Here is a 20,223-nt window from a genome sequence, read left to right on the forward strand (position 1 = left end):
TCAATTTAATTCTTTCTTTTTTTTTTAATTTGTGCCAGCACAAACTGCAAAGTAGCCCTTATGTTTAAACCCATGTGAAGCAAGCATAAATCACTTGTAATATGATTAAATGTCAACTTAAATTCATTACAATGTGAACATTGTAGTGTGTGTATATCTCTATATCTAAAAGAAAGAAAAAAAAAGTATATGTATATACCTTTTGACACTAAAACAAATATCACTACAACATCAACGTTTGACTAATATCACATTATGTGAAAAGATTATAAATATAAGTACTACACTTAAGAGAGGCAATGAAACATCTAAGACTAAGTGCATCTAATTGTCACTTCAGCAAGCAGATAATCAAGGTATGAAGGAATCTCTCTCTGTCTCTCCCTCTCTCTCGCACGCACACACACACACACACACACACACACACACCAAACAAACGTGTGCATACACAACATATAGAAAATTCATATAAAAATTATATGTATTGAAGTGAAGGAAAATATGATTAAAAGAAGGCCATCAAATCAAACCACGATGCTTATAGACCAGCCGACTGCAAGGGTCCATTGAAGAGTTGAGGTCAAGACGAGTCATGAGGAAGAAAAGATAACATTATTATATTATAATAAACATTAATATATATATATATATATAAAAGAAACCACTCATCATGATTGCAATGTGCAATGCTTTCTTCTGCATCACTTTTAATATATCTTAAATGTACATGAGGACATCAAAGGCAAGAAACATTTTCCAAGACTACAGTAGAATGGTGATCACTATTTTAAGATAATCTTATTCAATAAAAACTGACTTTAAGAGCCAGAAAGAAAGAACACTCTCTCTCTCTCTCACTGTTCCTCAATTGCTGAGGTCTCCGCAGTGCATGCAGACATACACACACATACTTATACAGCTTAATATATGAAGAAACCGTCTTTTTTCTTCTTTTTTTTAAGAACATGCAGATTTTTTCAACCCTAAAAAATATGGGAGAAAAATCTATCAGACATACAAATATGAACAAAATTACGGATACCAAAAATGTATCAGTCCCTTTTCATCGCAAAAAAAACAACCAGAAAAAAAGTTATGAGACTGCAAAGGCCAGTGGGAATATAACAATTCTAATGGGGTTTGGCACAATGAAAACATGTTTTAAAATCATCACACCATGTACACAAACATAATGAAAAAACAGTGCGCTTTCAAACAGGTAAGGAATGCAATAGCTTATTCGTTAATAAGAGCACAGGAAAGCAAACTCCACACTGTTGGTTTCATTGCAAATATCTTAAGACCTCTTTATCATCTCTGTCAGAACATGTGAAACAACTCTAGCCTCTCACGATGCATAAATACAGGTGTTATGATGACCATCAAAAATAATATAAATATCATGACCACTCACACAAGAAGCTGGCTGGTTTGATGAGCGAATAGTTGAATTGAGTTGAATGCTGAACAACTTGAATGACTGAGGCTAACAGCCCCTATCATGACAATCGTATTGTTTTACTCTTTTTGTCACAACAGATTTCTCCCTATGAAATTCTGGATGCTCTCCCCTGGGGAGAGCATGTCACTACACAGAGAAAGCCACCCATTTTTTCATATTTTTTTTCTGCCTGCAATTTTATTTTTGTTTTCCTATCAAAGTGGATATTTCTATACAATTTTGCCAGGGACAACCCTTTTTGTTGCTGTGGATTCTTTTACTTGCACTAAGTGCATGCAGCACACAAGACCTTGTTTTATCGTCTCATCAGAATGACTAGCGTCCAAACCACCACTCAAGGTCTAGTGGAGGGGGAGAAAATACTGGCGACTGTGGGATTCGAACCAGTGCGCTCAGAATCTCTCACTTCTTAGGTGGATGCATCATCTTGAAGCCAACACTCCATATTGTGAGTATATATATTCTAAATCCAACATACTGATGCTGAATGAACAAAGAATTGAATCATGTAACAACCTCACTTAGCTTCTCAATGACAAGGATTCTGTGGATGCTGTTCCATCCACACTTCCCTCTTCTTCTTCTTCTGCGTTCGTGGGCTGCAACTCCCATGTTCACTCGTATGCACACGAATGGGCTTTTATGTGTATGACCGTTTTTACCCCGCCATGTAGGCAGCCATACTCCGTTTTCGGGGGTATCCACACTTCCCAATGCCTTGCATCTCATGGTCCCCTTTCTAGTCAAACCTGTAAAAGTTCTCAGAATAAGGAAAAACTGGTATTCAATACCTTGGCTGCCTCTTCCCATAAATTCACAAAGCTCTCGGATCCCTATGTCATGCCTATCTCTGTTAAATCAACAGAGGCGTTTTATCAAGACGTCTGTGCCTATTTTGGAAGAGGGATAACCACTGACTGATGTCAAAGGGCTCCGGAAAGGTTCATAAAAGTGATTTGCTTCCCTTTTTTCCAACACACTGATTCACACAGTACTCGCAAAATCTGCCCAGGTTTACACCCTGTCTTCTTCAAAATGGTAAAGACACAAGGATCTGGGACTAGCAATCTTTTTCAATGTTAGTCAGCGCTAGATGTACTTGTGGATATTATCAATGATGTGAACAGTCATGAAGAAGAAATGAGGAAGAGACTGAGGATTATTGTTTCTTTTTAGTTTGTTTGTATGTTGAGTGCTTGTGAGTTTGTGTCCAGAATATATTCACAAACATGTTGATAATTTAAATACATATTTAAAAAAGAACATAATGAATCCTGTTTTATTTTCATATAAAAGTAAAGCTCATTAAGCACCAGTCTGTGTAATTTCATGCATAAATTCACCAAAATGAAGACACTACAGTAGTTCCAGTGTACATAGTACTAACACAGCTTTTTTTTTTCCCTAGGCATAAAAAAAGTGCTGACAATCGAGGGGTTACACTACAGTTGTTAGTGTACTGCGTAATCTATGACATGCACCACCCACCAATGCATATCACTGAAATCATTTTGTGTGAACTTGTCCATATTTTCTGCAAAAACAAACCCTGACAAATAAACAGCAAACCTATCTTGGTTCAGTCACACTGCACAACAACAATTTTATTCAAGCAAAAGAAAAAAACAACAAAGTACTTCCACTAGGTATTCATGCATATCTTTCTTTATGATTATTGTGTTACCACAACCAGCTGCATGATTATGAGCCGGAGGCATATTAGCATGTGTAAAAACACACATTTTAATATTCATCATAATCATTAGAGAAAGGCCATCATTTTGTGAGCATGTTAGCAAAACTTATATTGAAGCAATACATTTCTGGACAGACAGAATGTTTGTAAACCACAAGCTAACCTGCCAATCCAGGTACATTGAATATAATTGCAAACTGACACTCACACACACACACAAAATGTATTGTCATGTACTACACAGTCTACCATATTTAGCAATTAATAAAAGCTTACCAGCTGCAGGGAGTCATATATATATATATATATATATATATATATATATATATATATATATATATATATATATAAATAAACATGGAGACAAATAACAATGGTAAAACGGAGAAAAATAACAACAAAAAAACAGCTTCTAGAACATTTAAAACAAACATCACACACCCTTTAAACTAAATCAACAAGGTATTGGTGCTGAAGTTTATGTGCCAGTGTAAGAACATACCACCTTTTTTTCTTTTTTTTCCAAGGATTACACTGTTCAGTAACAATCTAATTCAGTTACATGAATCCATAACACAATATGGTCACATCATACATTTTGAGAAATGAGCACCAAACTGTGTACATAATACAGATATGGATTAGCAAGGTAATCAAGTGTTCAACCCGCTGATAAGACTAGACTAATCAGTGATATCAATGGTACAAACAGCATCAAACTGCAAGTGAGCATGTCAAGCAAACACATCCAACGATATTGTTACTGGCCACGGATTACAGCATGCGTATTCACCTCCGCCTCACACTTTTGTGTCAGCAGTAGTTATGTGTGGTGTCGACCAGCATCTCTCTCCGAACTCCCTAAAATAGCAAATGCACAAACACATGCACAACACATGCACAAACTAATCACAAGCATATACGCTTTTCTCATATCATATCACTTTTAGTAAAAGCCATCAAATCAAAGAACCCTTCACACAAATCACAGTCAGAACAGCATTCCCATTTTCCTTCTGTCTCCCTCCCTCATTGACAATGAAAACAGACTTTCGGAAGTTAACATGAAAAATACAAAAACAGACAACCTGGACAGAAGAAAAGATGATGTGTATTATCACTGAAACCCCGACAGATAACATCTTAAATTTGATACTTATTTTTCACAGTAGCCTCTCAAATTTTGTCTGTGTTACTTTTCTTTAGACTGATGTAAACTGTCCTTACTTGAAACAAACCAACACATTCATGACAGTGTGAAAGAATTAGTTTCCATCAAAAGAAAGGAGATACATTCTTTACCTTCAGTTTTTATCTTAATCCAGGAAATAATGTGATCACATAATAATATATGATCAACTCACTGGACTTGTTGATATTCATGATCATGTAAGATTCAGCTAGGAATCTGTTTTAGCCTTCAGCAATCTCAAACACCGGTATTCACTGAAGTAACTTTATAGCAGTATATCACATTAACCAATGCGTCAAGAGCTAACAACGCACGGAATGAAAGCTGATCAAAAGTACCAGTTGTATTCTAATCATGACCATGACACTACCTCAGCCCTTGATATTTTGTATTTCATTCAAACAAAAGAAGGATCAAAAACAACACACGCATGAATGCACGCACACACACACACACACACACACAGAATGTGAAAAAGGCAGCAAGAGGACCAAAAAAACAGCAGAGTCCCCACCCAGGTAGGTAGGAGCAAAACTAGCATGAAGATCAGTTCTCCATTCTTCAGTACTCACAAACTACATTCACAGATTACACTCCTCACTTCTTCACAGACAACATCACATGTCTCTGCAAGGTGTGTATCAGAAAAGTCTGGAACAAGCCACATGGTGATAACCACTGCTGCAGAAACCAAGCTGAATCTATGACGAGTGCAGCCCTCCTGTATGTAGCAACATCTCGACCTTTGATTCAGCACCACATATCTGGACTAGGGGTGTAATACATATTGTCTGTCACCTCGAGATCCCTAATGACCTCAACCAGTGCTGCAATTTCTCAACTGTGTGATGTTAATGAAACAAAATATCTTCCTCCAATACGAATAAGCAATTACTGTCATCAGTAGGGGGCTTAGCAGGTGGTGTCCTCAGTACAATAAATCAGAACAGGCCCTGCTGAACACCATCTAAGCGATTCAGCAGCTGTGCAGGGTTTCCTCTGGTGTAAGGCCTAACCTCGATGGCTCCCTGTGAACTGCCGATGCTGGGGATGCGACAGATGAACCCGGGTGTGGCCATGTATGGGGAACCCGGAATGGGAGTAATGCCACTGAAACGATGCAGTTGATTGGGAAGAAAAAAACCAGAAGAACAACCCCTTCCTCCAGGAATTGCTGTTGGTGCTACAAGCCTCTGGACTGTCGGATCTCATGTAGTCGGCTCTTCACCCACTGGCTGATCACGGTGGCCGAAGCGGCGGTGGCACGACGAAGACACTCATGGTTCTGGAAATGAAATGAAATCAACAACACTTCATTAATCCACAAGAAAATTAACGTGTGCAATCACAGACCTGATAATAACATAAAGACATTTTGTTTATGCACACCATTTAAAGAGGTTAGAATAAGTAACATAAAAACAAGCAACACACACACACACACAATGAAAGTAGTGGGCATGTTCCCTGTCACTCGTGGTCTAAATATTTTACTCTTTTTTTAACTGTTCACTTGTGTTTGTTGTTGTTTTTTTTTGGGGGGGGGTTTCATAAAAACCTGCAGAGAACAGGCACTTTTTGAATTCACAGTATTATCATTCTGTACCATGAATGAATGATTAAAAAATACCAACATGCAAAGGTTCATATATACCATTATATACAGAATAAAGAAAAAACAAACACAAAGGCACACTCACAAAGACACACATGAACATAATGATAATAATGAGACAGGAATAAGCATACAGCATGAAAACAAGAATCTCTCGCTAGTTTCAGAGAATCTCACAAAACAAGAATGCAACCTCATTCATTACCACTCACCGAAAAAAAGGCTTCACATCAGAAAAAAGGAGACATATCTGTGTATGGAACATCAATGAGAATAGTTCAAAAGCAAAAAGACAGAGAAAAAGAATGGAAAAAGGTTTAGAAAAAAAACAAACATATAAAACGAAAGCAAAGAAAAAGAATTGTTACACCATATACAGGATTGATTCCTTACCACCATGTTGCTGATTGACAAACGTGCCTCTGGATCCTTCTGGATACTGGCAACAGAAAACAGGATCACTTCACGAGTCCAGTGGACAATTAACATGGTACTTATAACATGACAACACAGATTCTTTTTAAGCACTCTATACCACATATGACAAAAAAAACAACAACAACAAAAAACCAATGCAAAGTTATTTCAAGTGTGAACAAGACACTGAAAACATTGCTCTTATCATGTGAACTGCAATGATATATATATACAGAGAGAAATATAAATTTATAGACAGATAGATATAGATATATATATATATATCACCATACAATTTACTTCATAAGCTAGTGAATACAATGAATAATTTTTTATTCAATTCCTTATGGATGTGTGGTATTGAGAAACAATATACACACTTGAAAACTAAAGATTTTGGAATGATAAAAAAGTCCTACCAACTCCCTTAATCCCCATTCCTACCATTTCTTTTCCCAAAATACAAATTCTGAGAAGATTGTATGTGTGCATGTGCATACATGCATGTCTCCGTGTGTACGCATCCATGCACATTCTTTTGTGCATGCACTTTGCTTATTTGAACATTGATTTGTCTCCCTGTTTTCATTCAGCAGCCTGTTTTCCTGTCACAGGAAAAAAGAACATATGGTGGTTCTAGTGATAAACTGAAATACAGACATACAATCAAAGAGATCCACACCCCTCCAAAATGGGTTCATTACGATTTTATCACTATATGGTTTCCATACAAAGCCCAGTTTATAGATACAAACTAAAGTGATATATATATATATATGTTAACTATGGTTTGTTCAACTACAATATTCATCTAGATCTGATATATACTTTACTTATCTGTACAAGACAATATATAGTCTAACGATAATGTAAATGGCAACCCCTGATTCATCAAGCTTTTCAAACTCCAGCATTTATATGTGTACAATTATAGCAGAATTGTACATGTGGAAACGTGGATATATAGATTTAGTTTCTTTTTTTTTTTTTTTTCTTTTTTTTATCCTTTGTAAAAATGATTTAGTGTTCTCTATTATTATTTTCTTCCAATGATAATTGCGATACATACTAGTAATTTTCTTTTTTCCTTTTGATACTGTATTGCTTATTTTTTCCGTGTATTTTTTTTTCGCATTTTTCTTGTGTGTGTAGATGTTTGGGGATGTGTATGTTTTGTAATGTACAAAGGGAAAAAATTAATAAAAATGTTAAAAAAAAACAAAAAAACTTTTAAAAAAAACCATGGTCATGATGTGGTTATCAGGAGAGAACAAATCACCCTACCACTGGGAGACAAAGCTGACCAGCTCTTGTGAAAACCTGTCTGCAGGCAGAGCCAGAGGTGTCTGAAAACACACAAAAAAAAAAAGAAAAAAAAGAAAAAAAAAGATGCCCACTTCACTTATCCACATATCAAAGCAGGTTATCTTAAAGCCAAAGATGATGACAACACTGAAGATAACAATAACAATTATCTTAACTCACTCAGTACGGCCAGTCCTCTCTTCTCCTCTACACAGACCCCTCGGATGTCCAGTGGGTGTCTGAATGACCCAACTTTTAGCTTCCGTCGTCAGAACTGTGGTATTCTTTGTCAACATTCACCTCTTCAGTATAAGAGCCTTCCGCTTGCAATATTTTGATGATGGTAACTGGAGTGAAACGCTGTTAACGTCGTCTCTTTCGCCGTTCATATGGAGAGTTAAATAACAAACCAGTCACTGGAATAACCTACTACATCTCCAGGCACCAATTATCTCAGAATCAATGATGATACTGATGATGATGATAATGAAGATGACGTTAATAATTATATCATAAAGTACAAAATAATCGCCTGAAAAATACACATCTCCAGGCAGGAGTAATCTTAAAACCAAAGACGATGATAATGATCAACAAGTCAATAATACTTATTGTAAAGTACGAACTAATCACCAGAAGACTAATCACCCTAAAAGAAACTTGTTAAATTCATTGTCAGTACAACATAACCAACAGTCATGATGACTGCTATTCACTTTTCATATTCATGAATCAATAATGATAAACCATACAACGGAAAAAGTGAAAGTGAACAATTAAAGTTATCAACTACTAGTATGGATGAATTCAACTGATGTCAAACACACACTAAAAAACTGTTCAGAGAGAAATGTAAGAAAACTTAAAAAACAACAACAACAAAAAACAACAACAATACAACTAGTACAAAGAAAATTCAACTTTATTTTCTTCTTATCATCTTCATAACCATTTACTGAATTTTGAAACAAGAGGTGTACATAATATCACTGAACCATTGATCACATGTTTTGTTGTTGTTGTTGTAGTAACCTTTTAAATTAGTTTTACAATAATAAGCAACAACAAAAATATATATAATGTATGACCCCCCCCCCCATAACCCCCCACCCCCTCCAAAAAAAAAAAAACCCACCCAAACTAATGCACATTACATGGAACATGCAGTTATTACAACATAAGCAAATGGTATGTTAACAAGTCCAGTTTGTTTATTCTACATTGAAAAACCACAGGCATGTAAACAAATGAACAAAATGATTTTAAAAAAAAGAAAAAAAGAAAAAGAAAAGAAAAAAGTATGAGTCAATACAAGTAACACGACAAAACAACGAGGACATCTCACCTCATCCAATATACACTGCATCAATGAAATTGGATCCAGCTAGAAAAAAGAAAAAGAAAGAAAGAAAAAAAAAGATTAATGATAATTTTGTTTCATGTAAATGTATACATCTCATTATTGTTTTTGTTGTTGTTTTTGTTTTGATTTGTACAGGGTTTTATTAGTATCGCAGTCTACAGCTATTGCATTCAAAAACATATTTACCCAATGCAAGCAAGACTCATAAAAAGATGTTATAAGTGGATGAGTAAAAAAAACAAACAAAAAAAACCCAGCTAACAACTAATACAATAAAGAAATTATCCATGCCCTGCTGGATTTCCAGCTTTGGGGAGGAAAGCGATCATGTGGAACTCAATAATAATAATAAATCTGCAGTCATTGTTCTGTTCATTTCTAAGTTCCATGGTGTCTGGCAGTCTGCAAGTGCATTTCTTTCTATATTCCACAGACGTCTTTGTTGTGATGTACTGCTTGTTTGTTCATTCATTTACTTAGTCAATTATGATTTTCTTCTTTTTTTCTTTTTCAGTTTGGGTTTTGACAGGTTTAGCACTCTATAAATGTCTATCACATTACACTACATTATGATCACATCACTTCACTTCAAGCACACAACAGTGCACCACACCAAGAAAAAAAGTCATTTTGTCATGAGAAACTTAACAGCATAAAATTGCACGATGTCTAGTGTAATTCTGAGCATTTAGATTATATATATGTGTGTGTGTGTGTGTGTGTGTGTGTGTGGGTGTGTGCGTGCATGCATGCGTGCGTATGCAAAGGAATGTTTCATCCTTAAATCTGACTTAACCCTTCCCCAACCTCTCATCCTTTGCCCCCTCACTCCCCACCCCATTCTCTCTCTCTCTCCATCTCTCTCTCTCTCTCCATCTCTCTCTCTCCATCTCTCTCTCTCTCTCTCTCCATCTCTCTCTCTCCATCTCCATCTCAGTTCAGCTTACCTTTCCCCCTGTTGTCAGCTGAAACAGTCAACAAACTGATATTTAAACACACACAAGAGACTGGAGGCTACAACTGACATTTTTGTTTTCATCCAGTCAAAAGTCTAACAACAGCATACAGGACCCCACTGAATGCCACAGGTATTAAAAGAATTACTACAATAGCTCAAATTTCATTGCAGCCGGCTTGGTATTAATTTACAGTTGCTAACTTGAATGTCTGCAAAAGGGTTTTTTTTTCACAATTTTTCATTTAAACATTACACAGAAGCTCTCCCCAGTATCTCCCTGAATAAGTTAGAAACAAAAATATTACAAAGAAGCTCTCCTCTGTGTCTCTTTAAATAAGTTAAAAAGAAAAAGAAACAACAACAACAATAAACACCACCACCACCACCACCACCACCACACACACACACACACACACACACACACACAGAGCAACAGTACCTTTGTTACTGACTAACGCTGTAAGGTGTGGTGAGCTGAAAGTTTATGTTTCAGTTTGGTCTGTTCATTCTTATTTTCTTTCTTTTTTTCTTGCTGATTCCAAGTTTTGTACAACTATAATCTGAGAAACTGAGAGGAAGAATCTAGGTTATGTCCACATGTAAATGTGACACAGAGAGAGAGTGTATCAGTGTCAGCAGCAGGTGAAAACTTCCAAGTTTTGCTTCTTTTTTTTCTATATTCAACTAAAGCAAACACATCTAAATGTGACACATAGGGAAAGAGAAAGAGGGGAGAGACAGACAGAGACACTGAGAGAGAGAGAGAGTGTGTGTGTGTGTATGAATGGCAGCAACAGGAGAAAACTTCCGTATTCAGTATCCTTCTTTTCCTTTATTCAACTAAAGCAAACACATCTAAATGTGACACAGAGGGGGAGGGGGCAAGCAAGCGAGCGAGAGAGAGAGAGGGGGGGGGGGCAAAGAGACAGAGACAGAGAAGAGAGAGTGTGTGTATCAATGGCAGGAGCAGGAGAAAACTTCCGAATTTAATATCCTTTTTTTTCCCCCCCTGTATTCAACTAAAGCAAACTCAATGACCTAGATACCAAAAGAGGAAAGCATAACAGGTGCACACTGTGTCATTCATTCTGATCACTTACCGACTGAAAGGGGAGGATCCCACTGGCAAGCTGAAAAAAAATCATGCAGAAAAAAAAAATCAACATTTTATTACCAATAAATGCAGACTACCATTTTCTGTTACAAATCAAACCTGCACATCGTTTTTGGTCTTGTGAATAACCACCTACTTTTTTCTTTCTTTTTTTTTTTTTTTTTTATAAGAGAGAACTTGGCTGCTTGGCTCAAAATCATCCCCATCTTTTCACTTTTGTCAGAGAGCTTAAAAATTGTTCTTATGCACCCTTCTGAATCTGCTTTGTACTTTCCACCACCACAATAATCTCTGACTTCACAACATATTTTGCATAAATCAAATCAATGTGAACACTTACATACATGTCCACAACAGATATTGCTTTTTTCTTCCCCCCCTGTCACTTTTTTTTTTTATATCTTTTTTCTGGTTTCTATCCAACTCCTTCCCATGAAGCTACTCTTCCCTTATCTCCCTTACCTCTGGCAGGAGATGCAGCGAAGTCCCTGCCCTGTGTGGCTTTACAAACAATGTAGCCTTTAAGTGGGGCAACTTCATCTCACTCAGATTTCTCCCAGATTTTCTGGCCAAAAGTTAATCCCCCCCCCCCCCCCAAAAAAAAAAAACACTGGCTCCGGTCATTTTCATCATACAGCCACGTAACAGCTGAAAACATTTAAAAGCTGACAAGCGGTGGAAAGCAGATAAACATTCCCTATTTTCATACCTTTTATGGGGGAAAAAAGAAAAAACACTGACCTCAAACAGTGTAACACCAAGGCTCCAAATTTCAGCTGACTTGCCATAATCTTTCCCTTGTAATCTTTCAGGCTGTAAAAAGAATACAGTTTAAAAAAATAAAAAAATGAATAAGGAGTGCTACATTTTTCATCCAGTCTTGTCATGTTAATGCTCTTGTTATGCTAAGGAGTGCGTCTGTATGCATGCATGTCTATGGAAGCATGCCTGCTTGGAGTGTGTGCGCCTGTGTATGTGTTTAAGTTAGTGAGTGCGAGGCATGTGCGCGAATATGTATATTGTATTATTTTTTGTCACAAAAGATTTCTCTGTGAATACATTGTGCTGGTTTCCACAAGGACAGCAGTATCACTGTGCAGCGCAACTTTTTTTTCTGGCTGTAAGTGCATTTGTTTTAATAACAAAATGGATTTTTCTACAGAATTTTACCAGGGAGAACTCTCTCATGGCCATGGTCTATTTACATGCACCAAGAGTACACTGGGCTTGAGACTTCAGTTCATCCTCTCATCCCAAAGACTAGAACCATCACCACAAGTCACGTTACAGTGGAGGGGGAAGCAAAAATCCTGGACCTTGCAAGAATCAGACGGATGGACACTTGTAATTTTCAGTTTCAGTTTCTCAAGGAGGCATCATCGCATTCAGACAAATCCATATACACTACACCACATCTGCTAGGCAAACAGATGTCTGACAACAGCATAACCCAACACACTATTTGTATTGTATTTCTCTTTTTATCACAACAGATTTCCCTGTGTGAAATTCGGGCTGCTCTCCCCAGGAAGAGCGCGTCACTACACTACAGCGCCACCCATTTTTTTGTATATTTTCCTGCGTGCAGTTTTATTTGTTTTTTCCTACCGAAGTGGATTTTTCTACAGAATTTTGCCAGGAACAACTCTTTTGTTGACGTGGGTTCTTTTACGTGCGCTGAGTGCATGCTGCACACGGGACCTCGGTTTATTGTCTCATCCGAATGACTAGCGTCCAGACCACCACTCAAGGTCTAGTGGAGGGGGGGGAAATATCAGCGGCTGAGCCGTGATTTGAACCAGCGTGCTCAGATTCTCTCGCTTCCTAGGCGGACGCGTTACCTCTAGGCCATCACTCCACTTGATAGTTAGGCTTTGAGTGCATGCATATACATACATTTGTGTACCTATCAGAGTAGATTTCTTCTACAAAATTTTGCCAGAGGACAACACTCTTGTTGCCATGGGTTCATTTTCAGTGCGCTAGATGCATGTTGCACACAGGGCCACGGTTTATCATCTCATCTGCATGACTTGATGCTCAGACTGATCTTCCAACCAAACTTCTGAGAAAAGGTGAGAGCAGTATTTGAACTCAGACCCTCAGACACTGAATTGGCAGATAAGCATCTTAACCATTCTGCCACCTTGTTCCCTTGTATGTATGTGCATGCAAGCACATGTTTATATGCCTGCCCACGTGCAATTAAATGTGTATGCTTGCACATGTTTATATGCCTGCCCATGTGCATATAAATGTCTATGCTTACACATGTTTATATGCCTGCCCACGTGCATATAAATGTGTATGCTTGCACATGTTTATATGCCTGCCCATGTGCATGTAAATGTGTATGCTTGCACATGTTTATATGCCTGCCCACGTGCATATAAATGTGCATGCAAGCACATGTTTATATGCCTGCCCACGTGCAATTAAATGTGTATGCTTGCACATGCACATACATGAATGAATGTGTGTGGATTTATAGGTAAGTGTCTAAAGAATACACAGCCTGCCTAAAAAGCAAGTTTCAAGAAGTTTGATCCTGTGTTTTTTGGTTTGTTTGTATATTTTTGTGATGTGTGTGTGAAACATTATGTGTTTTAAAAAATGGGGCTTTTATCCATAAACTATAATGATAAGTGCTATGGTCTCACCGTTACAACTATTCTTCCCTACCATTTCAAAAGTAAATAAGATATCTGTGGGATTGTTTTGGCCATGGCAGGCCGGAGTTGTTGATCTGTGACATTCTGTGAAGGAAACAAAACTGCTACCCCCTCCTACTCCCATCCCTCTCTCCCACCTCTCTCTCTCTCTCTCTCTCTCTCACACACACACACACACACACACACACACACGCACACACACACACAACAACAACAACAACAACAGCAACACAAACACACATAAATCTTGATTCCCTGGTGAACATTTTGGCAATGACTATATGCAACTGAAGGATGTTTCATGACAGATATAGTTTATAAAGTTTATACACACACACACACAAAAAAGCGACAACAACAACAACCACCTCACAATGCTCTGCTGTATTCAGAGTAGGTGTAATGACTGAAGCAGATAACTGGAACTCTTGTGAGAATAATAAGGACCTCAAGCACACTTACAGCCATGTATACATTGGTCCCGATGAAAGTCGTAGTTATTGACTTCACCAACTGAAACATGAACAAAAAGAGAACATAAGCAACACAGCCTTTTAATGAAACAGGAAAACTAATTTGGTAAAATGTATAATCAAGCAAAATGAAAACAAGTAAGAGAAGCAAGAATGTTGGAAATTGTTGCTAAATCTCACAAACATTACAAATCTCTCTCTCTCATTGTTTAACGTACTGTCCAATGTAGAAATATGTATGTCAAAGCCTCATGCATGATAAGTGTGATAAACCTTTGTTTTGACCCTTCCCCCGATCACAGTCCTTTTGTATCATCACTCACGGCCGATGTACATTAAAACACTTCTGAGTTCTGAGTTCTCTCTCTCTAAAAAGGAGACAATGAGTTATGCAAATTGATAAATATCACATACTTTCAAGAAATATGTTTATCGCCTTTTTGCAGAGCCATGAATACGAGTGGTATACTATAAGCAGTTTAGATATATGACATACAGTTCACTTGAAACAATACGGTAAATGATGAAAAGTACTGATTTAATGTATTCAGTGTGCTTAAAGCTACTCGAAATGATGAAATGTACGTAATGTATTCAATGTGCTAAAAGTTATCACATAATTGTATTTAATATATTCAGTGTGTTTAAAGCAAGTGAAGATGATGAAATGTATACAACATGTTCAATGTGCTTTAAGTCATCGCATAATTATGTTGGAAAATTGCTACCTCTACACCCCCCCCCCCCCCCCCCCCCCCCCCCCCCCGCCTTCCCTCAAGTGTATGTCTGCCAATGTCTGCCGAAACACATGAAACCATCCGACTCTCCTCTGTCTCTCCCACTCTTTCTCTCTAGTCCTACCATCAAATGTATTCTTTTTGAAAAGAATGTAGTAAGAAGAGAAGATATGACAATGCTGCTCAGATCGAATGATGAAGACATCATAAAATCATTTGCTAAATATATTTCAGAAGCATGGGATTTTCGAAAGAAAATGATAAACAGAAGTTTAGATGTACAAATATGAGTAAAGCAAAATTCATTTATTCATTTATGAAAAAAAAAAATATTATAGGACATATTATTTGATAATTTGATAGATACACATGATTGTGTGCATGTGTATACAAAAATATTTAATCATTTTGGATGGTCGAGCTGACCAAAGTGATCAGTTGATTTATGTTTGTCCCATTTTTGGTATATACATTAATTGTAGGTGTGATGAGAATGTTGATTTATATTATGTTTCTTTGTTTGATCTTATGTTTCCTGATAATGTATTGTTCCCCCCTGTCACAAGGACTGTACAGTCAATGACAGTAAAACATCAAAGCGTCAAGCGTCAAGCGTCTATTCCTATCATCATCATCATCATCAAACCTTCAGCCACAAGTACAGTACAACCTGCACTGACCTGCACACTGACTCCAAAGTCACACAGCTTGACCTCCCCTGTTGTGTTGACCAACACGTTGGACGGCTTGATATCTGACGCAGACAACAGTCACTGCATCAATACAAAGATAAAAAAAGAAAGGAAAAGAGAGAGAGAGAGACTGAGACTGAGACTGAGACTGAGATATTTTATTCATTTAAGGCCTTGGCCCCATATGAAGAGGGGCAACAACAGTTAATAATCAATACATAGATGAGCACCACAGGTACTCACAAAATTTATGATACAAGAGATACTCGCAGCTGTAATGCTTTGAACAGATAAAGTGCCAAACTACGAACGATATTTTCATCACTAGAAGCCATCAGTAGACCTAATCGGAACAAACATGGATCTGTATAATACTTCTTTGGTAAGAATTTCACACGAAGATGATGCAAAGCAGGACATATCAAGACAAAATGAACTTCATCTTCAATAGAGAGAGAGAGAGAAAGAGAGAGAGAAAAGACTCCATGTTATGATCACATCAACACAGTAAAGTGTGACATTTTACCAACCCTGCCCACCGTACAGTCTGGGTTCATACAGGCTTTTTCTTATCTCAAAGTGTAAAAAGTTTCTTTTTAAACCCTTCAAGACACCCAAGGTGAGAAACCTGAAACTGTTGCATTCAGGATCCATATGAAAGACAAAGTATTCAAAATGGGTCATCATCTTCTACACTGATGGGAACTGCACTTTTATTTGGGGAAAAAATCATTTCAGGATCACATTTTTTACCATTATAATTTTTTTTTCATTATCATTATTATCATTTTACTTTTAACTCAAGTGGAATGTTTAGTTGCTGTGCTTTCTCACTGACAGAAACTATGTAAAAAAAAAAAAAATTGTCAGTAATATAGAAACCCAAAAATAAAAACCTTAACAAATACGGGTGATTTCTTTTTGAAAGACGTTTAAGGACCAGCCCTGTTTTACAAATTCTTGAAACCTGTCTGAATTCTTGGTGTTTCCCTTGGAACAACTGCCCATGGGCCGACCAGACCAAGTCAATGGAACTGAGATGAGCCACAGAAAAACCTGTCTCATGATCTGTTTAGTGAGCAATTACATTTATCCACTGTAGACTTTGCTGTGACAATCCTTATTTTCTAAACATTTCTAAGTCTGATTTTTTTTTTTTTTTAATCATTTACAATAAAATTCCAAACTGCCAACATGAGTATTTCTTTATGTTTAGATGTCATTTTCTCTTATCATCAAATTTCCTACAAATACAATCCAGAAATTCTCTTCTCCCTTCACATGACTTTGACAAATATCTAACTGGGCTTTTTCCTGCTATGAAAAGTATGACAAGTCTCGTTTTCAGCATAAAAAAATCTGATATGCGCATGAACATATAACACAAAATTAAGCACAGATAGATTTGCTCTCTCTCTTCCTCCTTTCATAAATGATTAACAGCCACACACACACACACACACACACACACACACACACACACACACACACACACACAAACAAACAACAACAACAACACATACACACTCTCTCACACACACTATAACATAGACGCTCTCTTTCACACATGCACACATATGCACGCACACAAACACATACACTCACAAGCACACACACACACACACACACACACACACAGAGGCACACACACACACACACACACACACACACACACACACAAACACACACACACACACTCTGACTGACCTCTATGCATGATCTGTAAGTTCCACATATACACAAGACCCTCCACTATGCTGGCTGCAATGCCCACCAACACCACCTCTGGTATGGGCATGTATTTGTCCAAAGAACCCCCTAGACAAACAAAAAAAACCCTCTTACTTATTTCCTTCTAAAACACACACAAGTTTTGAGTTTAGTAAACATGATTTAAACCTTATTTAATTAAAAATCAACAGCTACAAACAAAATCTACCAAAGCAAAAACAACAAAAGACATACATTTTTGTGGCACCAGAATTTGTTTAAACTTGATGAGTTCTGAAATTGTAATAACTGTAGTAGTAGCAAAAAAAAAACAAAAAAAACAAACAAACAAAAAAAAAAATAAAACAAACAAAACAAACTAGATATTCTGCAGTAAAAATAGGCAGCAATCTTTGAATTTTATTTAATCTGTAATACCATTAATCTTTTTGCATTGGTTTCAAAGATAAATGAACAACACAAGGATTCCACATGCAGTCTGCTTTATATGATTCTATGAACTGTGTTTCATTTGTTTTTGGTAATAACATGGTATCTCCAACAGATTATACAGTTCATTTTATCATATTTGTGACATATAATGACATAACTTGGGAACTGTGCACAGAGGTCTACATACCTTGCACTTTACAATTAGTACAAACAACAAAATTATTCTGTCAATAAAAAGGTCAAACTACACTGCTCTCTGCATCTTGTATGAAATATATTGATCCCATCACTCACAAGTAAATATTCAAAGTATCCACTGTAGTCAACACAATCTGGTTTTCCAAGGGAAAAAGAAATCATATATAAAAAAAAACAAAATTAACATTGGTAAGTTTGTCGAACTGTAAAGACCCAGTCCAGACCAAGCTCAGTGTCAACAGACAAGAGCTAGGAACAGTGAAGCAGTTTGAATACCTTGGCGCCATCATCAGTAAAGAAGGGCCCAAGACAAAAATGCTGGCAAAAGCTGCACAAACTGCAACAGCACTGGCAAGACTGAAGCCCATAAGGAGTGACAAGAACATCAGTCTGAAAACAAAGCTGGAGCTCCTGCATACACAGGTTCTCTCCTTGCATGCATGTGAGTCCTGGACTCTCACCACAGAGCCTTAGAGAAGGATCCAGGCAATGGAAATGAGATGCTTCAGAAGACTCCTTGATATCTCTTACAAGGACCACATAACAAATGATGAAGCCAGGAAAGCCATCAGACTGGTCAACCATCAGACCGCAGTAAAAAAAAAACAAGAGAGGCAAGGCCTTCAAGACTCACTTGTGATACACTTTAAAAAAAAATCCAAGCTTTTTATGTATTGAGTATAATTTCAAAATGTAATGTTTAAGATGAGAAAGATCAGTTTAAAGCAAATTAAGTCCCCTAGCATTAATTACAGAGTAATTTCCCTTTTTTACTATCTGCACTAAAACGTTTGCAAAATAAATAAAACTTCCATACTTAGCAAAAGAAGTTCCTGTTTGAACAAAAAATGATAATAATGACTGCTCTTGTTGTTGGGTCAGAATATCAGATCAAAGTGCCAAGTTTAGAGAATACAAAAAATATAAATATAACAGTAAATGCAGTTTGCATGTAATTAGGCTTCATTTTTCTAATTTTTTGTGCCCATGCCAGAGGTGCAATATTGTTTTAAACAAGATGACTGGAAAGAACTGAATTTTTCCTATTTTTATGCCTAATTTGGTGTCAACTGACAAAGTATTTGCAGAGAAAATGTCAATGTTAAAGTTTACCACAGACACACAGACACACACACAGACAACCGAACACCGGGTTAAAACATAGACTCACTTTGTTTACACAAGTGAGTCAAAAATGAACACTGAGATGGTATGGCCACATGACAAGATCTGATGTCTCTCCAAGGCCATCATTCAGGGGGCAGTGTTGGGGACAAAGAAACAAGACAGACTGAAGTGGGCAGACAACATTACTGAGTGGACAGAGAGGAGCTTTGCCGCAACTCAGACCCTATCCCAGGACCGACAGAAATGAAGAATGTTGGTGACGCTCCGGACCAGTGACGGTGACAAATTTGTCAAAGGGAAAAAGACTGCACTGAAATCAGAAATTCCCACGCAAATGGAGATTTACGACTAAAAATAAAATAATTAAAGTAGAATAAAAAATAAAAAAAACAACTGAAGAAACTAAAGTAAAACTCACCATCCATAAATTCAGTACATATGGAGATGCGGTTTTCTTGGAAGAAAGCGCCATAGAAAGCAATAATGGCACGAGAGTTACACTGGAAAGCATATAAAACAACATTAACAATACAAAAAAATCTTCACAAGAAAAAGGTTTAAACAAAACATATAACACAAATAAATCTCTTGAACACTTTGTACAAGAATGGGTCACTGGGATAGCATCTGTCCTCCAGTGATATAAGATTGAAAAGCTGGACATGTACTTCTTATTTGTTTCAAATATCTAATTCAGAACTTAATAATTGAGCCCATCATTTAAAAAAAAAAAAAAAAAAAAAAACATGCCTGGGAATACATGAAAAAGGAAAACTGATAAAGTCACAAACAAAACACTAACTACTACTCCACTAGCACTTCGTCAAAAAACAAATACGGCAAGTCAAATTTACACAAAATGGAGGGTTTTTTTTTTTAACTTCTTACCTTATACAAAATTTCCAGTTCACAGATGATTTGTTTTTGAACTGCTGGGGATATATCCAGTTGTATAACCTGGGAACATGTAAAGAAACACCATTAAGCAAAACTTTCTCGAAAATAACCGGTCCAAAAATCTGCAAAATACAACAACGA

The 20,223-nt window shown here is 36.9% G+C and overlaps 1 protein-coding gene across 2 annotated transcripts in view; it reads right to left on the reverse strand.

Moving 5' to 3' along the window:
* The window catches only part of LOC143282130 (dual specificity mitogen-activated protein kinase kinase 5-like), a 32,134-nt gene continuing 11,911 nt past the window's right edge, over window positions 1–20,223 (reverse strand). For both annotated transcript variants that reach the window (XM_076587655.1, XM_076587656.1), the window contains 12 exons: window positions 20,074–20,142; window positions 19,604–19,685; window positions 17,404–17,514; window positions 15,685–15,758; window positions 14,257–14,307; window positions 11,864–11,935; window positions 11,109–11,138; window positions 9,998–10,015; window positions 9,033–9,071; window positions 7,667–7,728; window positions 6,359–6,404; window positions 1–5,635 (listed from right to left, as the gene is read on the reverse strand). In XM_076587655.1, the coding sequence (XP_076443770.1) occupies window positions 5,534–5,635; window positions 6,359–6,404; window positions 7,667–7,728; window positions 9,033–9,071; window positions 9,998–10,015; window positions 11,109–11,138; window positions 11,864–11,935; window positions 14,257–14,307; window positions 15,685–15,758; window positions 17,404–17,514; window positions 19,604–19,685; window positions 20,074–20,142 (756 nt within the window). In that variant the 3' untranslated portion in view covers window positions 1–5,533. The remainder of the gene's footprint in view (window positions 5,636–6,358; window positions 6,405–7,666; window positions 7,729–9,032; window positions 9,072–9,997; window positions 10,016–11,108; window positions 11,139–11,863; window positions 11,936–14,256; window positions 14,308–15,684; window positions 15,759–17,403; window positions 17,515–19,603; window positions 19,686–20,073; window positions 20,143–20,223) is intronic.

The sequence above is a fragment of the Babylonia areolata genome, chromosome 5 (assembly GCF_041734735.1).
Source record: "Babylonia areolata isolate BAREFJ2019XMU chromosome 5, ASM4173473v1, whole genome shotgun sequence".
NCBI lineage: Eukaryota > Metazoa > Mollusca > Gastropoda > Neogastropoda > Buccinidae > Babylonia > Babylonia areolata.